Below are 22,208 nucleotides of genomic sequence, written 5' to 3'. Positions count from 1 at the left end.
TCATTATTGGTTGGAGCCACAAACAACAGGGCCATGTTAGTGGGTGTTACATAATCATCATGCTGAGACAGTGCGGCTATCATCCCACGAGGTCTCCTCACCACCCTACATCTCCACCGGCCCGAGGGCAGAACAAGCTGCTCTGTGGAACTGAGCGTGACTGGCAGCATTGATTGCACAGGTAGTGCAGTGTCCATTAAACCTCGGTACTCTCTCATGGTGAGCCTGCCCTTCTGCCTCGAGGCCCATCGAGCGGCTTTGGCCAAGAACATCACCCAAACAACTAAACTATGGGCTGGATTTTCGGGTTTTGGAGCGAAAACGCAAGCGATACGTGAAAATTACGGTTATCGCTGCGTTACCAATGTTAGGCTGAACGTTCAGCCTTTGGGTCAAAGGGAGGCGTTGCACTATTACTTGCGGTGCAAACCGCGATCCTCGCCAATGTTAGTGTGGGGTCGGGAGCGCTGCGAGAGAGGAAAAACAAAAATTTAAAAAAACTTTCAAACAACATTACCAAGACCCTTAGCTAACAAATCGCTGCAAAAAAATAAATAAAAACTGTAACTTACCTTTTTTTGCAGGTTTTCCAACTTACTGCTGCCGGCAGAGTTGGACTGTTCTGAGCATGGCGTACGGGTCGGGTGAGAGCTGAAACTCGGACGGTAACACAAACTGCATCGTTACACATTGGCGCAGCTCTCCCCGGCAGTATGTCCCATCGCCGCCGCAAACAAGGAGCCGAGGATCGCGCCCGGGCTTAGCGATCGTGTTTTCTCCGCAGAGGGTCAAAACGCAGCGAAAACCCGGTCGCAAACCACCCGAAAACCCAGAGTTGCACCATTCCAGACACCACTGAACTCTACACAAAATATTTGTTCTTAAGTTCCCTTGGATCAGTATTTATATGCAAAATATCTGTAAACGTACTCACATCTCCCTTTAGGATTAGGAGGTGCTAAATCAGACAAATACAGTTCTTCGTTACAAAGAAACATAGAAATTTACAGCGCAGGAGGCGGTCATTTGACCCATCATGTCCACAAGGCCGACAAAGAGCCACACGGCCCTTGGTCAGCAGGCCTAAAGGTTACATATAAACCTATGAACAATGACAGAAAGGCAAAGAGCACCCAGCCCAACCAGTCCGCCTCACCACAACTGTGACACCCCTTATACTGAAACATTCCACACTCCACCCCAACCGGAGCCATGTGGTCTCCTGGGAGAGGCAAAAAACCAGAAAAACCCAGGCCAATTTAGGGAGAAAAAATCTGGGAAAATTCCTCTCCGACCCATCCAGGCGATCAAAATTAGTCCAGGAGATCACCCTGGCCAAATTCTATTCCCTGCAGTACTTACCATTATATGCTCCGTCCAACAAAAGGTCATCCAGTCTAATCCCAATTACCAGCTCGAGGTCCGTAACCCTGCAGGTTACTGCACTTTAAGTGCACATCCAACCATCTCTTAAAAGTGATGAGGGTTTCTGCATCCACCACTCTTCTAGGTAGCGAGTTCCAGATCCCCACAACCCTCTGCGTAAAGAAGCCCCCCTCAAATCCCCTCTAAACCTTCCACCAACCTTTAGAACTATACCAACTCGTAATAGACCCCTCCACCAATGGAAATAGACTCTTACTATACACTATTACCCGATCCCTTAATGTGTATACCCTTTCCTTATTAGCCCTCCCAAAGTGCATCATCTCACACTTCTCTGAATTAAATTCCATTTGCCACTGCTCTGCCCACCTGACCAGTAGATTGATATCCTCCTGCAGCCCATGACTTTCCTCTTCATTATCAACCACACAGCCAATTTTAGTATCATCTGCAAACTTCTTAATCATACTCCCTATATTCAAATCTAAATCGTTGATATATGCCACAAAAAAGCAAGGGACCCAGCACTGAGCCCTGCGGAACCCCACTGGAAACATCCTTCCGTCACAAAAACATCCATCAATCATTGCCCTTTGCTTCCTAGCTCCAAGCCAATTTTGGATCCAACTTGCCACTTTGCCCTGGATCCCATGAGCTTTAACCTTCATGACCAGTCTACCATGCTGGACCTTATCAAAAGCCTTGCTAAAGTCTATATATACTACATCGTACGCACTACCCTCATCGACCCTCTTGGTTACTTCCTCAATCAGGTTCGTCAAACACGATCTTCCCTTAACAAATCCACGCTGGCTGTCCCTATTTAATCCTTGCCTTTCCAAATGTAGATCTATCTTGTCTTTCAGGTTATTTTCCAATAATTTTCCCACCACTGAGGTTAGGCTGCCATAGGATGACTTAAAATTGACAGCACTGAATCAGGTCACTCGGCCCAACAGATCACTGCTCCACATCAGCCCCTCGCTACTCCCTTAAGGTATACTCACATATCTTGTATGCTTCAAGCCTCCTCTTAAAATTGGGAGTTTTTGAGCGGCACAACATGGGCATTGATCCAGCACCTGTTCTGTTCTAACACCATCAGCAATAGTCGGAGGTAACCAGGAGGGTCGATGAGGGTAGTGCGTATGATGTAGTATATATGGATTTTAGCAAAGCATTCGATAAGGTCCCACATGGTAGACTGATCGTTAAGGTAAAAATCCATGGGATCCAGGGCAAAGTGGCAAGTTGGATCCAAAACTGGCTCAGAGGTAGGAAGCAAAGGGTAATGGTTGATGGATGTTTTTGTGACTGGAAGGCTGTATCCAGTGAGGTTCCGCAGGGCTCAGTACTGGGTCCCTTGCTTTTTGTGATATATATAATGATCTAGATTTGAATACAGGGATTATGATTAAGAAGTTTGCAGATGACACTAAAATTGGCTGTGTGGTTGATAATGAAGAGGAAAGTCATGGACTGCAGGAGGATATCAATCTACTGGTCAGGTGGGCAGAGCAATGGCAAATGGAATTTAATTCAGAGAAGTGTGTGGTAATGCACTTGGGGAGGGCTAATATGGAAAGGGAATACACATTAAATGGTAGGCCACTTAGAAGAGTAGAAGAACAAAGGGACCTTGGAGAACTTGTCCACAGATCCCTGAAAGTAGCAGGCCAGGTGGATAAGATGGTTAAGAATATATACGGAATGCTTGCCTTTATTGGCTGAGGCGTTGAATACAAGAGCAGTGAGGTTATGCTTAAATTGTATTATACACTGGTTAGGCCACAGCTGGAATACTGCGTGCAGTTCTGGTCACTGGAGAGGGTGGAGAGGAGATTTACGAGGATGCTGCCTGGAATGGAGAATCTTAGATATGAGGACAAACTGGATAGGCTGGGTTTGTTCTCCTTGGAACAGAGGAGGCTGAGGGGAGACCTCGTTGAGGTGTATAAAATTTTGAGGGGCCTGGATAAAGTGGATAGCAAGGAACTATTTCCCTTGGTGGAGGGGTCAATTATAAGGGGGCATAGGTTTGAGGTGGTTGGTGGAAGGTTTAGAGGCGATTTGAGGGGAAGCTTCTTCACGCAGAGGGTTGTGGGGGTCTGGAACTCACTGCCTGGAAGGGTGGTAGAGGCAGAAACCCTCACCACATTTAAAAGGTGCTTGGATGGGCACTTGAAGTGCGTAACCTGCAGGGTTACGGACCTAGAGCTAGTAAATGGGATTAGGCTGGATAACCTCTTGTTGGTTGGCGCAGATACGATGGTAAGTACTACAGGGAATCTACGGCCAGAGTGATCTCCTGGACTAGTTTCGATCACCTGGACTAGTTTCGATCACCTGGTTGAGTCGGAGAAGAATTTTCCCAGATTTTTTCCCCCAATTGGCCTGGGTTTTTATCAGTTTTTTTTGCCTCTCCCAGGAGATCACATGGCTCCGGTTGGGGTGGAGTGTAGAATGTTTCAGTATAAGGGGGGTCGCAGTTGTGTGAGGCGGACTGGTTGGGCTGGGTGCTCTTTAACTTTCCGCCATTGTTCATAGGTTTATATGTAACCTTCAGGGCTGCTGACCGAGGGCCGTGCGACTCTTTGTCGGCTGTCGCGAACATGATGGGCCGAAATGGCCTCCTTCTGCGTTGTAAATTTCTATGTTTCTATGTCTGATTCAACCATTCCATATGACAGGGAGTTCCACATTCTCTATCTAAGGAAATTCCTCCTTCATTTGTATTTGATCTGTTAGTGACGATCTTATATTTTGCCCCTTTCTGTGAATCAGCCACAAGTGGAATCAGTTTGTCCAATTGCACCCTAATCGAAGCTCTGACGCGAGAGTTCCGATCAGGAGGGCACAATCCTATCAGAGCACGCCTCCCGGGGGTGTGAGAAAACACCACACAAAGGACCGTGGAACTCTGCAACTTGGGGCTTGAGGCTGGGGGTCAAGTAAACATTTCAAAACTGAGAGAGATAGATTTGTGTTGGGCGAGGGTACTGAGGGATATGGAGCAAAGCAGGTGGATGGAGTTAAGATCCAGATCAGCCACGATCTATTTGAATGGGATTAATTAGCAATCTTGTTGGGCGGGGCCCCTTGGGGAAGAGTGACCACAATATGGTAGAATTCTTTATTAAGATGGAGAGTGACACAGTTAATTCAGAGACTAGGGTCCTGAACTTAAGGAAAGGTAACTTCGATGATATGAAATGTGAATTGGCTAGGATAGACTGGCGAGTGATACTCAAAGGGTTGACAGTGGATAGGCAATGGCAAACATTTAAAGATCACATGGATGAACTTCAACAATTGTACATCCCTGTCTGGAGTAAAAATAAAACGGGGAAGGTGGCTCAACCGTGGCTAACAAGGGAAATTAGGGATAGTATTAAATCCAAGGAAGAGGCATATAAATTGGCCAGAAAAAGCAGCAAACCTGAGGACTGGGAGAAATTCAGAATTCAGCAGAGAAGGACAAAGGGTTTAATTAGGAGGGGGAAAATAGAGTATGAGGGGAAGCTTGCAGGGAACATAAAAACTGACTGCAAAAGCTTCTATAGATATGTGAAGAGAAAAAGATTAATGAAGACAAACGTAGGTCCCTTGCAGTCAGATTCAGGTGAATTTATAATGGGGAACAAAGAAATGGCAAACCAATTGAACAAATACTTTGGTTCTGTCTTCACTAAGGAACTTCCGGAAATACTAGGGGACCGAGGGTCTAACGGGAAGGAGGAACTGAAGGAAATCCTTATTAGTCAGGAAATTGTGTTAGGGAAATTAATGGAATTGAAGGCCGATAAATCCCCGGGGCCTGATAGTTTGCATCTCAGAGTATTTAAGGAAGTGGCCCTAGAAATAGTGGATGCATTGGTGGTAATTTTCCAACATTCTATAAATTCTGGATCAGTTCCTATCGATTGGAGGGTAGCTAATGTAACCCCACTTTTTAAAAAAGGAGGGAGAGAAAAAAACAGGGAATTATAGACCGGTTAGCCTGACATCGGTAGTAGGGAAAATGTTAGAATCAATTATTAAAGACGTAATAGCAGTGCATTTGGAAAGCAGTTACAGGATCGGTCCAAGTCAGCATGGATTTAGGAAAGGGAAATCATGCTTGACAAATCTAGAATTTTTTGAGTATGTAACTAGTAGAGTGGACAAGGGAGAACCAGTAGATGTGGTGTATTTGGACTTTCAAAAGGCTTTTGACAAGGTCCCACACAAGAGATTAGTGTGCAAAATTAAAGCACATGGGACTGAGAACTGGTTGGCGGACAGGAAGCAAAGAGTAGGAATAAACGGGTCATTTTCAGAATGGCAGGCAGTGACTAGTGGGGTACCGCAAGGATCAGTGCTGGGACCCCAGCTATTTACAATATACATTAATGATTTAGACGAAGGAATTGAATGTAATATCTCCAAGTTTTCAAATTACACTAAGCTGGGTGGTGGTGTGAACTGTGAGGAGGATGCTAAGAGGCTGCAGGGTGACTTGGACAGGTTTGGTGAGTGGGCAAATGCATGGCAGATGCAGTATAATGTGGATAAATGTGAGGTTATCCACTTTGGGGGCAAAAACAGGGAGGCAGAATATTATCTGAATGGCGACAGATTTGGAAAAGGGGAGCTGCAACGAGACCTGGGTGTCATGGTACATCAGTCATTGAAAGTAGGCGGTGAAGGCGGCAAATGTCATGTTGGCCTTCATAGCGAGAGGATTTGAGTATAGGAGCAGGGAGGTCTTACTGCAGTTGTGCACGGCTTTGGTGAGACCACACCTCGAGTATTGTGTACAGTTTTGGTCTCCTAATCTGAGGAAGGACATTCTTGCTATTGAGGGAGTGCAGCGAAGGTTCACCAGACTGATTCCCAGGATGGCAGGACTGACATATGAAGAAAGACTGGATCGACTAGGCTTATATTCACTGGAATTTAGAAGGATGAGAGGGGATCTCATAGAAACATATAAAATTCTGACGGGATTGGACAGTTCAGATGCAGGAAGAATGTTCCTGATGTTGTGGAAGTCCAGAACCAGGGGTCACAGTCGTTGTGCGAGGCCCCTTGGGAAAGAGTGACCATAATATGGTGGAATTCTACATTAGGATGGAGAATGAAACAGTTAATTCAGAGACCATGGTCCAGAACTTAAAGAAGGGTAACTTTGAAGGTATGAGGCGTGAATTGGCTAGGATAGATTGGCGAATGATACTTAAGGGGTTGACTGTGGATGGGCAATGGCAGACATTTAGAGACTGCATAGATGAACTACAACAATTGTACATCCCTGTCTGGCGTAAAAATAAAAAAGGGAAGGTGGTTCAATCATGGCTATCAAGGGAAATCAGGGATAGTATTAAAGCCAAGGAAGTGGCATACAAATGGCCAGAAATAGCAGTGAACCCGGGGACTGGGAGACATTTAGAACTCAGCAGAGGAGGACAAAGGGTTTGATTAGGGCAGGGAAAATAGAGTACGAGAGGAAGCTTGCAGGGAACATTAAGGCGGACTGCAAAAGTTTCTATAGATATGTAAAGAGAAAAAGGTTAGTAAAGACAAACGTAGGTCCTCTGCAGTCAGAATCAGGGGAAGTCATAACGGGGAACAAAGAAATGGCAGACCAATTGAACAAGTACTTTGGTTCGGTATTCACTAAGGAGGACACAAACAACCTTCCGGATATAAAAGGGGTCAGAGGGTCTAGTAAGAAGGAGGAACTGAGGGAAATCCTTATTAGTTGGGAAATTGTGTTGGGGAAATTGATGGGATTGAAGGCCGATAAATCCCCAGGCCTGATGGACTGCATCCCAGAGTACTTAAGGAGGTGGCCTTGGAAATAGCGGATGCATTGACAGTCATTTTCCAACATTCCATAGACTCTGGATCAGTTCCTATTGAGTGGAGGGTAGCCAATGTCACCCCACTTTTTAAAAAAGGCAGGAGTTCGGAAGAATGAGAGGGGATCTCATAGAAACGTTTAAAATTCTGATGGGTTTAGACAGGTTAGATGTAGGAAGAATGTTCCCAATGTTGGGGAAGTCTAGAACCAGGGGTCACAGTCTATGGACAAGGGGTAAGCCATTTAGGACCGAGATGAGGAGAAACTTCTTCACCCAGAGAGTGATGAACCTGTGGAATTCTTTACCACAGAAAGGTGTTGAGGCCAATTCACTAAATATATTCAAAAAGGAGTTAGATGTAGTCCTTACTACTAGGGGGATCAAGGGGTATGGCGAGAAAGCAGGAATGGGGTACTGAAGTTGCATGTTCAGCCATGAACTCATTGAATGGCGGTGCAGGCTCGAAGGGCCGAATGGCCTACTCCTGCACCTATTTTCTATGTTTCTATGATAAGGGGTAAGCCATTTCGGACCGAGATGAGGAGAAACTTCTTCACTCAAGAGAATTGTGAACCTGTGGAATTCTCTACCGCAGAAAGTTGTTGTGGCCAGTTCGTTAGATATATTCAAAAGGGAGTTTGATGTGGCCCTTATGGCCAAAGGGATCAAGGGGTATGGAGAGAAAGCAGCAATGGGGTGCTGAAGATGCATGATCAGCCATGATCTTATTGAATAGTGGTGCAGGCTCGAAGGGCCAAATGGCCTACTCCTGCACCTACTTTCTATGTTTCTATGAATGGCCTACTCCTGTTCCTATGTTTATAATTGTAAACTCCTCTATCTGCTCTTCTCTTTTGCAGAAAAGAGGCCCAGCCTGCTCAATCTTTCCTGACAGCCGTATCCTTTCAGTTATTACTTCATTGAGCAAAAGATGTCATGTTATTTTTCTTCCATCATTTCCTATATACCCGTGGCCCATTACCCGGGTATAATCAGGCATGTATCTGTAGATTATGTGAGATAGTTGGCAGAGTCTGGTCCTGTTCATTGTTTGACTGCTGCCACTCATTCGTTAGCATTCCTTTCTAAATTGGTTGGTAAATATAAACAGTTGAATCTATTTGCAGAGATATTGGTCTGATTTGTCAGATCCATTGGCAATCACATCTTCACTGTCATTCTGATGTGTTAGCCACACGCAGTTATGGGAAAAGTACTCGATCTGATTATAGTGCATTTCATTTTCCTCAACTGATGGGATGACAAGACACTGAACAACTCTGCTCCCGGAGGGCCTGGGATGGATTGATGGAGACCACAACCCATCACTTGATGTTTCGAACGACTCTCAGCAAAGACCAAACAATGAACTTGTGTCTCCACAAACAGTAAATCCTAATGCAGTTTCTGAACAGACTCTGTTCCCAGTGCAGGAGTCGAGGCAGACTTTGATTTAGGTTGGTTTTGGAAGCGACGATAATGGGGCCCAGGGAAAGAGGTTAGAAATTTCAAAGGCCGCTATTGGAAAACGAGACACTGATCATCCTGGATACCCCACTTCCAATCTTCCACAATGCAATGCATCACCTCTCCCATACCATCCAATGCTTCACCAAAAAAGCAACTTGCCCCAGGCGGCTGGGCCACGACACCATCAGGCAACACTACAACTGGCTCAGCACCCACATTCCTGCTTCACTTCTTGGTCCAAGATCCTATAAGGAGGACTTGCATGGGTCAAAATAGTGGCCACATGCTAAGACATGGGGGCAATTTTAACTTAACCCCAGGTCAGCTGCAATTTCACACTCCAGCTGAGGTTACTCTGTGTTGACTTCAATCGGGGCCGGGTATAACCCTTGGGTCACCCACCGGGTGGGTTTGGCTAAAATGACGCTCATTGCCTCAATGGGTGAAGACATAAAATGAAACATGTTCTTGAGAAACGTTTTTAATGGAGGCTTGTGGCGGCCAACATGGTGCCTTGGGTGAACCGACACCTGAACAGGTTGCCAGCTCAATCAATGAAGAGAACTCAAAAGTTGCAGATTGTTCTGACCGGTACCAGATGATCGGCTGCAAGACCCAGAGGCCTCCAGCACTCTCCCCCACCAGAGAGACCAGACCAGCCAATGAATCTCTCTTCAAAACATACAAAGACACTGTCATGTTAAATTAAAATCACAAACATAACACATACCGGCTGGAATTATTATCCAAACTACAAACATGCTGGAAAATACCAGTTACCTTGTTCCCCAGGTACTGGTCAGGCAGTCGCCAATAGAAATGGTTTTCAGGTAGGAGGCTGAAGCCCTTGTAAAGCAGAGCATACTGAGGTAGGAAAAGAGGCAGACAAAAGATGAACAGAGAGAGTAAACACAGAACAGCAGTCAAAGATACATTCAAGGACATGCTCCGATATTCCTTCCCGAGCAGTTTCAGGAAGCAGAGCCCCCCCCACCCCCCTCCCCATTCCCTGCTGATTGAAACACTCGGGTATTTTGAGAATGATTAAAAAATGCTGGGCCTTTTTAAAGCTACCACATTATAGTATATCAGAAGTACTGTATTTTCAGTAAAAAACACATGGTTCAGCAAAAACAATACTGAACGAAGCCCGAGATTAATTCAATGCAGAGACGATGAAAGGTCGTCGACCTGAAACATTAACTCGGTTTCTCTCAGATGCTGCCTGACCTGTTGAGTGTTTCCAGCATTTTCTGTTTTTATTACAAGATTAATTTGCCACTTTCTACCCTTTGTGGTCAGCTTAGTGTTGGACATGCCCAGAAACCCAGCCACAAGCTTGACCGTCCCCAGGCACAACTGCTGAGAGCTGTGAACTGGGCGAGTTTCTGTGCGCCTGGTATGGAATGCACAGCCCACTAACCCAGGGCCCACCGACCGACCCAGGTCCAGTGACCCAGGCCCATCGACTGGCCCAGGCCCATCAACCGGCCCAGGCCCAGTGACCCAGGCCCACCGACCGACCCAGGCCCACTGACCGACCCAGGTCCAGTGACCCAGGCCCATTGACCGGCCCAGGTCCAGTGACCCAGGCCCATCGACTGGCCCAGGCCCAGTGACCCAGGCCCATCGACTGGCCCAGGCCCATCAACCGGCCCAGGCCCAGTGACCCAGGCCCACTGACCGACCCAGGTCCAGTGACCCAGGCCCATCGACTGGCCCAGGCCCAGTGACCCAGGCCCATCGACTGGCCCAGGCCCATCAACCGGCCCAGGCCCAGTGACCCAGGCCCATCGACCGGCCCAGGCCCACTAACCCAGGCCCACTGACCGACCCAGGTCCAGTGACCCAGGCCCATCGACCGGCCCAGGCCCAGTGACCCAGGCCCATCGACCGGCCCAGGCCCATCGACCGGCCCAGGCCCACTAACCCAGGCCCACTGACCGACCCAGGTCCAGTGACCCAGGCCCATCGACCGGCCCAGGCCCAGTGACCCAGGCCCATCGACTGGCCCAGGCCCATCGACCGGCCCAGGCCCACTAACCCAGGCCCACTGACCGACCCAGGTCCAGTGACCCAGGCCCATCGACCGGCCCAGGCCCATCAACCGGCCCAGGCCCATCGACCGGCCCAGGCCCACTAACCCAGGCCCACTGACCGACCCAGGTCCAGTGACCCAGGCCCATCGACCGGCCCAGGCCCATCAACCGGCCCAGGCCCAGTGACCTAGGCCCATCGACCGGCCCAGGCCCACTAACCCAGGCCCACTGACCGACCCAGGCCCACCGACTGACCCAGGCCCAGTGACCCAGCCCACTGACCGACGCCCATTGACCGACCCAGGCCCACCGACTGACCCAGGCCCAGTGACCCAGCCCACTGACCGACGCCCATTGACCGGCCCAGGCCCACCGACCGGCCCACCGACCGGCCCAGGCCCAGTGACCCAGCCCACTGACCGATGCCCACTGACCGATGCCCATTGACCGGCCCAGGCTCACCGACCGGCCCAGGCCCATTGACGGTGGCCCACTGACCCGTGGCCCACTGAGCTTAGGTGCAGGTTGGCAAGACCAAAGACGGAGGGAACCCCAGCTTGGGACCTAAAGCTCACAAAGTCTTCCTGCAGAGCTGTGGGCAATGCCCGGCTGCTTGTCCTGCCCGATTGGATATGGGACGGTGGGATGATCTGGAGTTGAGCAGGAGGATTCCCCGCCTCCATCGAGGGGTCTATCTCATTTTACAAATAATGGCTTTCAGAATCCGCGATAAGGATAGCCTGTTGGATAAAATTAAACACAGATGCCGACAGGTAATCGGGAGGATGAAAGATATCACTTTTCTGCTGGGTCTAAAAATTGAATTTTTCGTGAATGGACCCACCCCCAAGTTCCAAACACAGGTGGTGAAAACTCACTTGGAAACATGGTTCATTTCATTACCCCAATTTCACCTTCATTTCAAAAATCTTCTCCTCACTCTGCAATTTCCCAGGTTCTGAAATCCAGGTGATTTATCATTGTAAAGTACAGTGAAAATTAACCGGAGGACCCATTCCTGCCACTTACTGTGGCAATTAGAAATCGGAAGGAATGGACTGATCTTCAATAACAATTATATAGCGATCCCCATCTCTTTCGAAGAAGACAGGAACTTTGACCAGAACCTGAGCTGGGATTTTCCACTGGCAGGAAGCTGGTGTACAGCCGGATTGTTGAGTGTGGCAGGCTCCCGCTCGGGCAGAATAGCCACTTGTAGCAGGAGGCCAATGAGAAGGGGAGGTGTGATGATGGAAGGGGCTGTTCTGGCCTCGGGTGAGTGGGGCTCCTCAATCCCAGGTCAATTTGTTTCTATGATTTTTTTTTACAAGGCTGGGGAAATCCAGTTAAGTTTCTTGGCTCTGTTCTATTGCGTTGCTGGAAGGCTGCCTGAAACCACTGGACCTCCTTCAGGGAACCAAGAAAATGTAAATATCCCCCTGCCTGCCAAACCAAGGCTGGGATCCAATTACATCTCGTGGCCTGCCTTGCAGCGTGGTCATGGCAACCCACGGAAAATGTGATGCCCAACATCGATCCATCATTGCCGCACAATGTGGGAACTCTGGCACACCCAACAGCCGATGGAAGAGACAGTGGCCAGCGGAACATCTCCCATACTGGTAACAGTTAACCAATCAGAAGTGCGGCACGCCCCCTCTCAAGGATGTCCCGCACCCCCCCCCCAACTCAATGGCTAACGAGAGCCATGGTCTAATAATTCGCAAATGGCATGGGGTAAACAGGACATCTCAAATCCAAATATGCACCTCAGGGCCAATCACAACAGAGCCAGACACACATTAGTTCCAACTCAAACTCAAACCAAACAGGATGAAGGTAAGTGTAGCCAGCAGGGGAGTTATGGCCATGCTAAAACCTCGTGCAGAATGGGCTACATTTCGTAGTGATCTCAAGTTACTTTCTACATGATCTTACTCAGCACACAAACATGCTGCTTTGTGGATATCGTTTACTATCTTGGGCCAGTTTACATCCCAACATCCCAGGATTGGAGGAACTTGAATTCCTCCTGTTGACCGGGCTCTCTTGGCAAAGATCTTGAACTTGTAATCCAACGAGCAGCTTCCTGATCCCACAGCAAAACACTGTGGGTGCTGGGAATTGGAAATAAATACAGACAATGCTGGAAGTACTCAGCGGGTCAGGCAGCATCTGTGGAGAGAGAGAGTTAATGCTTCAGGCCAATGACCTTTTCCCACTGCTGATGAAAGGTCATTGACCTGAAACCTTAATTTTATTTCTCGTTCCACAGATGCTGCGTGTTTCCCGCATTCTCTGTTTTCAGCTGCTTTCTGAACTCATTCACATCTTGGACATGCAGAAGGTGACGGAGATACTAGAATATTCCACACACGGGGCACGGAGATACTAGAATATTCCACACACGGGGCACGGAGATACTAGAATATTCCACACACGGGGCACGGAGATACTAGAATATTCCACACACGGGGCACGGAGATACTAGAATATTCCACACACGGGGCACGGAGATACTAGAATATTCCACACACGGGGCACGGAGATACTAGAATATTCCACACACGGGGCACGGAGATACTAGAATATTCCACACACGGGGCACGGAGATATTAGAATATTCCACACACGGGGCACGGAGATACTAGAATATTCCACACACGGGGTCTCGGAGATACTAGAATATTCCACACACGGGGCACGGAGATACTAGAATATTCCACACACGGGGCACGGAGATACTAGAATATTCCACACACGGGGCACGGAGATACTAGAATATTCCACACACGGGGCACGGAGATACTAGAATATTCCACACACGGGGCACGGAGATACTAGAATATTCCACACACGGGGCACGGAGATACTAGAATATTCCACACACGGGGCACGGAGATACTAGAATATTCCACACACGGGGCACGGAGATACTAGAATATTCCACACACGGGGTCTCGGAGATACTAGAATATTCCACACACGGGGCACGGAGATACTAGAATATTCCACACACGGGGCACGGAGATATTAGAATATTCCACACACGGGGTCTCGGAGATACTAGAATATTCCACACACGGGTCACGGAGATACTAGAATATTCCACACACAGGGCACGGAGATACTAGAATATTCCACACACGGGGTCTCGGAGATACTAGAATATTCCACACACGGGGCACGGAGATACTAGAATATTCCACACACGGGGTCACGGAGATACTAGAATATTCCATGCACAAGCTAACCACGGCTACCTTCTCAAAGCCAGCAGGCCTTGGGCCCAATTTGGAGGAGGAAATGAGGTTTGAGGATTCCTGTGCTTGCACTAAAGGAACCTGAGGAATCTTTCTCATCTGTATGTACACGCAGAGAAAAAACAACACTTCATTTCATCAATTTATAATGCAACTGGTTTAAAAAATGCAAACCCCCACATCCAAACCGAGAATATCACTATGGACATTTTTTAAACCCCCTTCCTCCCCATCATGACTGAGAGGGCAGAATATTTATACTGTTCTTCCCAGTGGGTGCTCGTACCCAAATGAGCACTGGCATTGTGAGCCAGGACAGGGAAGGCCCACAGCCAATAGGACAGGGAATCCCCTGAGGCTGCACATTGCCCAGTACAAGGAGGAGAAATCTACCTGGCCTCTCCCCGTCCCCAGCCAGAGGTTGCTCTGCCCGAGGAAAGCAAATATCCCAGGTGGTGAGCGGTTAAGCCCAGGGCCTTTGGATCTGCATCACTCCGCCTGTGCTCACTCATCCCACTCACGCCCACATCACCCCCCACCCACCCCCCACGCCCACACACCCCCCGCGCCCATATCCCCCACTGCCCACCCTCCCCCCAACACCCCCCTCCCTGCCCACACGCCCCTCCCACACCAGGAGCCCAGACTGAGGCACGATCAAGATTAGAATTCATTATGCCTAAGGCTGATGGCTAAAATTCAATTCAAAGTTTCAACTGATCAAGCTTTTGCAAAATTTTGATTACACAAACTACTAATGCCTGTGTAATTTTATCCTAATATTTACAATGAATCTCTTTCTATTTGCTGAATCCTCCTCTAACCCTAACGAGTGGAAAAATCTGTGGATGTGTCTGCAGCCCCTCAGTGAAGAGATCCTTCCTGATTTATTCCAATGGGGGGTATAAACAGGAAGTTTCATGGACCCTCCTGAAGGTCGGGCACCTGGGGAGCTCGAGGCCAGTCCTGCCCCGCTGCTCTATCTGAGCTCAGTCTCGGCTGCAGCTCGAGTCCAACACTGTGACCAGTGTTGTGCTGACTGTGGCACAAATGGCCGTCAACAATAGAAGGAAAAGAACTCCAGATCACGAGCATTTATGTCAGGGAATTGGGTACACGCTGAACTCCCAGCTTGCAAACCAGAAATTCTTATATAGGACGTATCAGCACATTATCCCGCTGGGGAAATCAATACATAAACGTCGCCGTGTGATACAGCACAGGAGGCCATTCGGCCCATCATGCCCTGTGCCGGCTCTGTGACAGAGCGATCCGATCAGTCCCACTCCCTGCCCTTTCCCCCCATAGTGCTGTAAATTTTTCCCCTTCAAGTAACTATCCAATTCCCTTTTGAAAGATATTTTTGAATATGATTATGATTTTGAATATGATTCCACTGCCCATCTTCTCACGTCCCCTCTTACATCAGAACACAAGAAATAGGAGCAGGAGTAGGCCATTTGGCCCCTCGAGCCTGCTCCGCCACTCAATAAGATCATGGCTGATCTGATCATGGACTCAGCTCCACTTCCCTGCCCACTACCCATAACCCTTGACTCAATTATCGCCCAACAATCTGTCTATCCCAGCCTTAAATATATTCAATGACCCAGCCTCCACAGCTCTCTGGGGCAGAGAATTCCACAGATTTACATTCCTCTGAGAGAAGAAATTCCTCCTCATCTCAATTTTAAATGGTCGGCCCCTTATTCTAATACTGTGCCCCCTAGTTTTAGTTTCCCCTACGAGTGGAAACATCCTCTCTGCATCCACCTTGTCGAGCCCCCTCATTATCTTATAAGTTTCAAACAGATCACCTCTCATTATTCTGAACTCCAATGAGTATAGCCAAACTTACTCAACCTACCCTCATAAGTCAACCCCCTCATCTCTGGAATTAACCGAGTGAACCTTCTGTGAACAGCCTCCAATGCAAGTATATCCTTCCTTAAATATGGAGACCAAAATTGTACGCAGTACTCCAGGTGTGGCCTCACCAATACCCTGTACAGTTGTAGCAGGACTTCTCTGATTTTATACTCTATCCCCCTTGCAATTTGCTTCCCTGATTACTTGCTGTACCTGCATACTAACTTAGTGGGAACCATCTTAAATCCGTTTCTATCTTCGGCTGGTGAACCCGTGGAGGTTGAGGAATTGACACAATGTCACATACAAACACTTTGGGACACTTTATAAGCCAGCAGCATACTTTGCCCCGCGACCAATTAACATCCAATCTTTACAATGCCCGACATGCCAATATCACAGTTGGCCTCAACTGTTCAGCATGTGTGATACCCCTCACCGATGGTACGCGCCACGGAAAATATCACACCATGACCGCTTGGAAATGGGCATTCCTGATGGACAGGTTGATTTACATTACCCAAGGGAAAACTGTTACTTGGCTTTTTACTGATCCTAAACCCATAAATGAAAGATTTGCCGTAAATGGATGATCGCATTCACCCACTGAAGCGAGATTTCCATACCTTTGTGTGGTGGCCAGGATGAGAAAGCAGAGATGAGGGGCGAGAAGAAGGGGAAGTGGCGGTTCTTGCGGAGGAAGAGGAGGGTATGGAATGAGGTGATGCGTTGCGAGAGGCAGAGGGGGCAGGAGGTCCAGCAGGACTTGCCGAGGCCAATCGAGAGAATGGATGGGACGGCTGGGATAGATTCCTGCCACCCGACAGTGTGGGATCGTGTGGTTCGCCCACCTGCTCAGCAGCAAAGCCAGTTATAATTGCCCAAATCTCGTCATCTACACGCTTCTGTTCTTCCGTATCTGGCACAGACTACAAGGGAGTGAAGGAACAGGTCACCTATAAGGGTGTCTACATTAACAAACATCACTCTGCAATCCAGCCACACGCTAAATATTAAACGTCAAATTGAAATCACAACACAAGCAGTGAAGATTAATTGTGTAGTTTGTTTTCAAAAAAGTTCTGTGACATTTATTCCTCTTTTGAAGTGCTTCCTATAAAGTTAATTTCATCAATTTATTGACCCACATCTGTGCATGCCATTTTCGTATCGCTGTCACTGCTGTCCAGCGTTAAATGTCCAATGTATTCCAAGTGTTAAATCATAGTGTTAAGACCAAAAATACCATTTGCTAGACCCAAACCATGCTGTAGAAACAATGAAGAGAGTTACTGGGGTGTGAATGTACCCTGTCCCTGCTTCACTTCGAGGTCCAACCATGGCGGATCATGTGATGCTGTGGGTCCGATTAGTTTGGACTCAACCTTTGCTCGAAGGATGCCTGTAGTTTCTGCAGTGTCACCATTCACCAACAACCAGAATGGTACCAGGGACGAGGGGCCTCAGTCATGTTTCGTTAATCTGGGATTGTTCTCCTTAGAGCAGGAACATTTAACAGAGGTGTTCAAAATGGTGAGGGGTTTTGATAGAGTAGATAGGGAGAAATGTTTCCACTCACAGGAGGGTCGGTAAGATAACTGACAAAAGTCGTCGTGGGAGATGAAGAGAATATTTATTAAACTGAGCGAGTTGTTATGATTTGCAACGCACGGCCTGAAAGGGTGGTGGAAACAGATTCCATGGAGCTTTCAAAAGGGAATTGGATATGTAATTAAAAAGAAAACAAATTACAGGGCTATGAGGAGAGAGCAGGGAAGTGGGATGAATTGGATAGCACTACCAAAGAGCTGGCACAGACATGATGGGCCGAATGGCCCCCCTTCTGTGCCATGTTATTCTACAATACTGGATTACTCAATCTCTCAGGAAGTTGTTTGAATAATTGATGTCAGAAGCTAAGTTTACTGCAGGTAGAAATGGGGCATGTACATTATATGGTAGCTGAACACGAGTGGTATTGAGACCTGCTGTGTGTGTGTGTGAGACATACACGGGGCTCCAATCCTGATAGAAATATTGGGCCCCCATCAGCAGTTTAACTAAGGTCATTCCTCATGCTCCGTTTACAGTACACAGGCACAGCTAGCCAACACAAGCTGGGCAGTGAACGGGACACGATCTACTCTCTCTCGTTTCAGTGCTTTTATTAGACCTTTTTTGCGGGGAGGTTTAAAAGACAAAGATGAAAATGCAATCCTTACAATAAGTGAAACAATCTTGTGTATGAGGATGATGGTTAAATCCACTACACACACTGCTTGCACTATGCAGTCACAGATTCATGCCCCGCACTGGGCCATGCAGTCTCGTTACTACCTTTGACCGTTTAGCCCTAGGACGTGACGACGTGGAGTGCAAGAGTTCCCAGATGGCCGCATCCTTCCTCAGTTGGTCCTCAGTCAAAGACGGGTCTTTCTAATGAATGCAAGTTTTGCTGGTTATTTTAGCACCTACAGAATCATTCCACGGTGCCAATCCAACTGCCCACTACAAGCCCATACAACAAACTGCCCACTACATGCCCATACAACAAACTGCCCATTACATGCCCATACAACAAACTGCCCATTACATGCCCATACAACAAACTGCCCATTACATGCCCATACAACAAACTGCCCATTACATGCGCATACAACAAACTGCCCACTACATGCCCATACAACAAACTGCCCACTACATGCCCATACAACAAACTGCCCACTACATGCCCATACAACAAACTGCCCATTACATGCCCATACAACAAACTGCAACATTAGCAAATTCCGACAGGTTCCGAAAATTCAACACGATCATTTCGCTGTGGTCAGCCAGGACGAGTAGAGTAAAGCATTCCAGGTCAAAAATACAGCGGCTATAATTTAACGTGATCTGCCAACCACCAGCAAAACATGCTGACTGTTAATAGAATCATTCAATGGCTCTTATATATTTCAATTTCAAAATCTGTAGATCGAAGTAAAAGCTAATAGTTGTTGGATCCGTGAAGCTTTTACAACAGCAAGGACAGACAGAATTAATTACTACCATTGCAAATATAAATAAAATCACCGACCATTTCGGACTCTCCCGTTCGCACAGCAGCCGACAGTTTCCACTTAAGCTGAAACTGATTACTTGGTTTGGAATCTTCCCCCCCGAATTGAAAACCAGTCACAACTCATGCATCGGAACAGGAGGAGGCCATTCAGCCCCTCGAGCCTGTTCCGCCATTCAGTGAGATCTGTACCGCAACCCCATTTAACCGTCTGTGCTCCACATCCCTCGATAGCCTTCCCCAACAATCGACCAGCAATCAACCCATCTTTATCTTGAGAGCTGCAGGTGGCCCCCAGCAGCCACAGGGGGAGCGAGTTCTGGGTTTTATGCCGGGGCACCAAACTTGTGCCCCTCTCCTGCTGCAAGAAAGACGATACACACGACTGGCCGGTAAACACCGGAAGCCCATTCACGGTGTACATTTAGCAGGTGAAGATTTTCAGGTCATTACAGTAACTGATTGACACTCAGTTCATTGATACAGCCGGCATGGGGGAGGGGCAGGAGGAACGAGCAACTTAGAAACAACACAATTTGCAAATCTGTGCGAGGGAGGGGCGTGCGAGGGAGGGACTTGTGAGGGAAGGGTTTGAAAAGTAATAGCTGAGGCGGGGACAGAAGGAAGAAAGTGAGAACCCAGAATGTCTGCAGTAATTTGCTAGGGTTATTTCAGCAGTTCCCTGTCCCGTGAGCTCCACACTGAGAGAGACACAAGCAGCAACATTGTGGGAATATTTAAGAAAAGAAAAGAACGAACCTGCATTTATAGAGCACTGGTCACATTCTCAGGACATCCCAAAATACTTCACAGCCAATGAAGCACTTATGAAGCATAGTCACTGTTGCAGTGCAGGAAACACGGCAGCCAGTGCGCACAGCAAGCTCCCGCAGACAGCAATGAGATAACGACCAGCCCTACCTCACCACCATAACTCTCAACCCCTCCATTGCCTTGGATTTGTCACATTGCTCATCAGACATCTAGTATTGGATGAGCAGAAATTTCCTACAGTTAAATATTGGGAAGATCAAAGCAACTGCATTTGGTTCCCGCCACAAACTCCGTTCCGTAGATACAGATTTCATCCCACTCCCTGGCCACAGACCCTTCGCAACGTCGGCGTCCTATTTGACCCTTGGCTGAACTTCTGACCCCTTATCTTCTCCATCATCAAGACTCTATACTTCCACCTCGGTAACATTGCCTGTCTCCATCGCTAAATCTGACTATTCCATTGTTCCCTTGGCCGGCCTCCCATTGCCCACCCTCTATAAACACCAGCTCATCCAAAATTCTGCTGTCCATATCTTCACGTCTTCCATCACTCCTGTGCTCGCTGACGTACATTGCCTCCTAGTCCAGCAAAGCCGCAAAATTGAAATTCTCATCCGTGTGTTCAAATCCCTCCATGACCTCCATACCTCTATTTTCCTCCAGTCCTCCGACCAGCCTCTCTGCATTCCCCTAATTCTATCCTCGAGCATCACCAATTTCCTTCGTCCCACCACTGGCGGCTGTGCTTTAAGTAATCTAGGCCCCAAGCTGTGGAATTCCCTTCCTAAACCTCTCTGCCTCTCTCTCCTCCTTTAAGATGCTCCTTAAACCTACCTCTTTGACCAAACATGTCTTAATATCTCCTTATGTGGCTTGGTGTCAGATCTTGTCTGGTAATGCGCTTTCGAAGCGCCTTGGGACAGTTCACTATGTTAGAGGTGCGATATAAATGCAAGTTGCTGCTCTTTAATGATGTTGGTTGTGGGATAAATATTGGCCAGGACACTGGAACTCTGTTCCCAGACATCAGAACAAAGTGTAAAGGTTGCTGGGCAAAGGATGCAAAGAAATCAGGTTTTAGAACTGTGCACAATGCACTCTTCGGAGAACTGTGGGTCAACCTCTCACCTGAGCACTGGGCAACATTTCACGGTTTGGCCGCGATTTTCAAGGCAAAGGTTGATCTGGTCACACCCATGTCAATCTCTTTTGAATCTAAACTTCTGATTGGCTGGAAAGCTGCTCTGAGCTACAAGGCTGTCGGTTGGTCAACGTGCAGTGGCAGGAGGGAGCCAGGGTGAAGGAAGGAAAATTTCAACATTTTAAGCTCAAACTAAATAATAGAAGAGGATTAGAGGAGGTGGAAGAGTGTATAGTTAAAATAGGAAGCAAAGAAAACAGGTTCGCACTTAGAAGAGGAGAGTGAAAGGGTAAATGCCACCAAAGGATTTTCTTAATGTTTGTTTGTGTCATATTATGGACTCAATTTTGCCCAAGCCCATTTTTTGGCATATTGCCAGAGTCACACCCATTTTTCTAGGCCAGAAATGTGCCAAAAATATTTGTCCAAAGTTTTCCCGCTGTATTTTTCAAAACTTGCGCCACGCAGCGGGTCCAGTCGCCTCGGGGGCGGAGCCTGCTGTCTGCGCCAAAAAACAATGTTGCACCTTCTGCGCATGCGCGGGAAAAAGTGACGTTTTTGACGTGGTTCCAATGGATGGGCGCGCATGCGCAGTACAGCTCGGATTTGGCAATCGGCCATTTTTAAAGAGCCGGTTGTGTGTGTGAGAAGGAGTGCTGTGTGAGAGCATTGGAAAATCACAGCTGCAGCAATCCAAGATGCAACGCGGACCAAGGACCAAGAGTTTCTTACAGGATGAAGTGGAGGCACTAGTTACTGTGATTGAGAACAGATAGCAGGAGTTGGACACCAGCAGAAGTCACATAAAAGTTCCACCCAAAGAAATAAAGAAACGCTGGAACCATGTTGCAGAAGATTACTGTGCCAAACTGAGGTCTGGAGGCCAGTGTAAAAAAAAGTGGCAGGACCTTGGTCAAGTAGTTAGTGTAAGTAAGGAGACAAATGATTTGACGTGTTTGAAGATTACAACTTCTTTGTGGCCATTCTGCATCACTCAGGTGCAGGTACGAACACCTGTCTCGCTATACCTGACGTGGTTAAAGCCTCCTGCCCAACACCCTGAGGTTCCTCATGCGATGACGTCGAATCAGTTGCCTCCTCTGTAGCACCATGATGCAGAAGGCTCGCACAAGGTATGGCATTGTCAGTATTGCCCCCATGGTTAAATGTTACATTTGCAAGAAGCTCAAAATGGCAGAAAGGCAGGACAAGGTTTTTTGTTGTCTCTCTCCAAGGTCTGTATGGTCTCAGCAGTCCTGTGATTTCCCCCCCCGGGCTTGTTTTATACCCGAGCCCTCGTGTCCGGGCGCAGGGACGATTCTGCCGGCCGATGCTGTGAGCCCCCCAGCCCTGATA

At 47.8% G+C, this 22,208-nt stretch overlaps 1 protein-coding gene across 1 annotated transcript in view; it reads right to left on the bottom strand.

Moving 5' to 3' along the window:
- Positions 1 to 22,208, bottom strand: part of hspg2 (heparan sulfate proteoglycan 2) — a 643,156-nt gene that overhangs the window by 283,121 nt on the left and 337,827 nt on the right. Inside the window, 4 exon segments of the mRNA XM_070860710.1 lie at positions 9,483 to 9,566; positions 14,005 to 14,103; positions 16,500 to 16,802; positions 18,211 to 18,309. Coding sequence (XP_070716811.1) covers positions 9,483 to 9,566; positions 14,005 to 14,103; positions 16,500 to 16,802; positions 18,211 to 18,309 — 585 coding nt within the window.

The sequence above is a fragment of the Pristiophorus japonicus genome, chromosome 18 (assembly GCF_044704955.1).
Source record: "Pristiophorus japonicus isolate sPriJap1 chromosome 18, sPriJap1.hap1, whole genome shotgun sequence".
NCBI lineage: Eukaryota > Metazoa > Chordata > Chondrichthyes > Pristiophoridae > Pristiophorus > Pristiophorus japonicus.
This window is presented reverse-complemented; position numbering and strand designations above follow the sequence as displayed.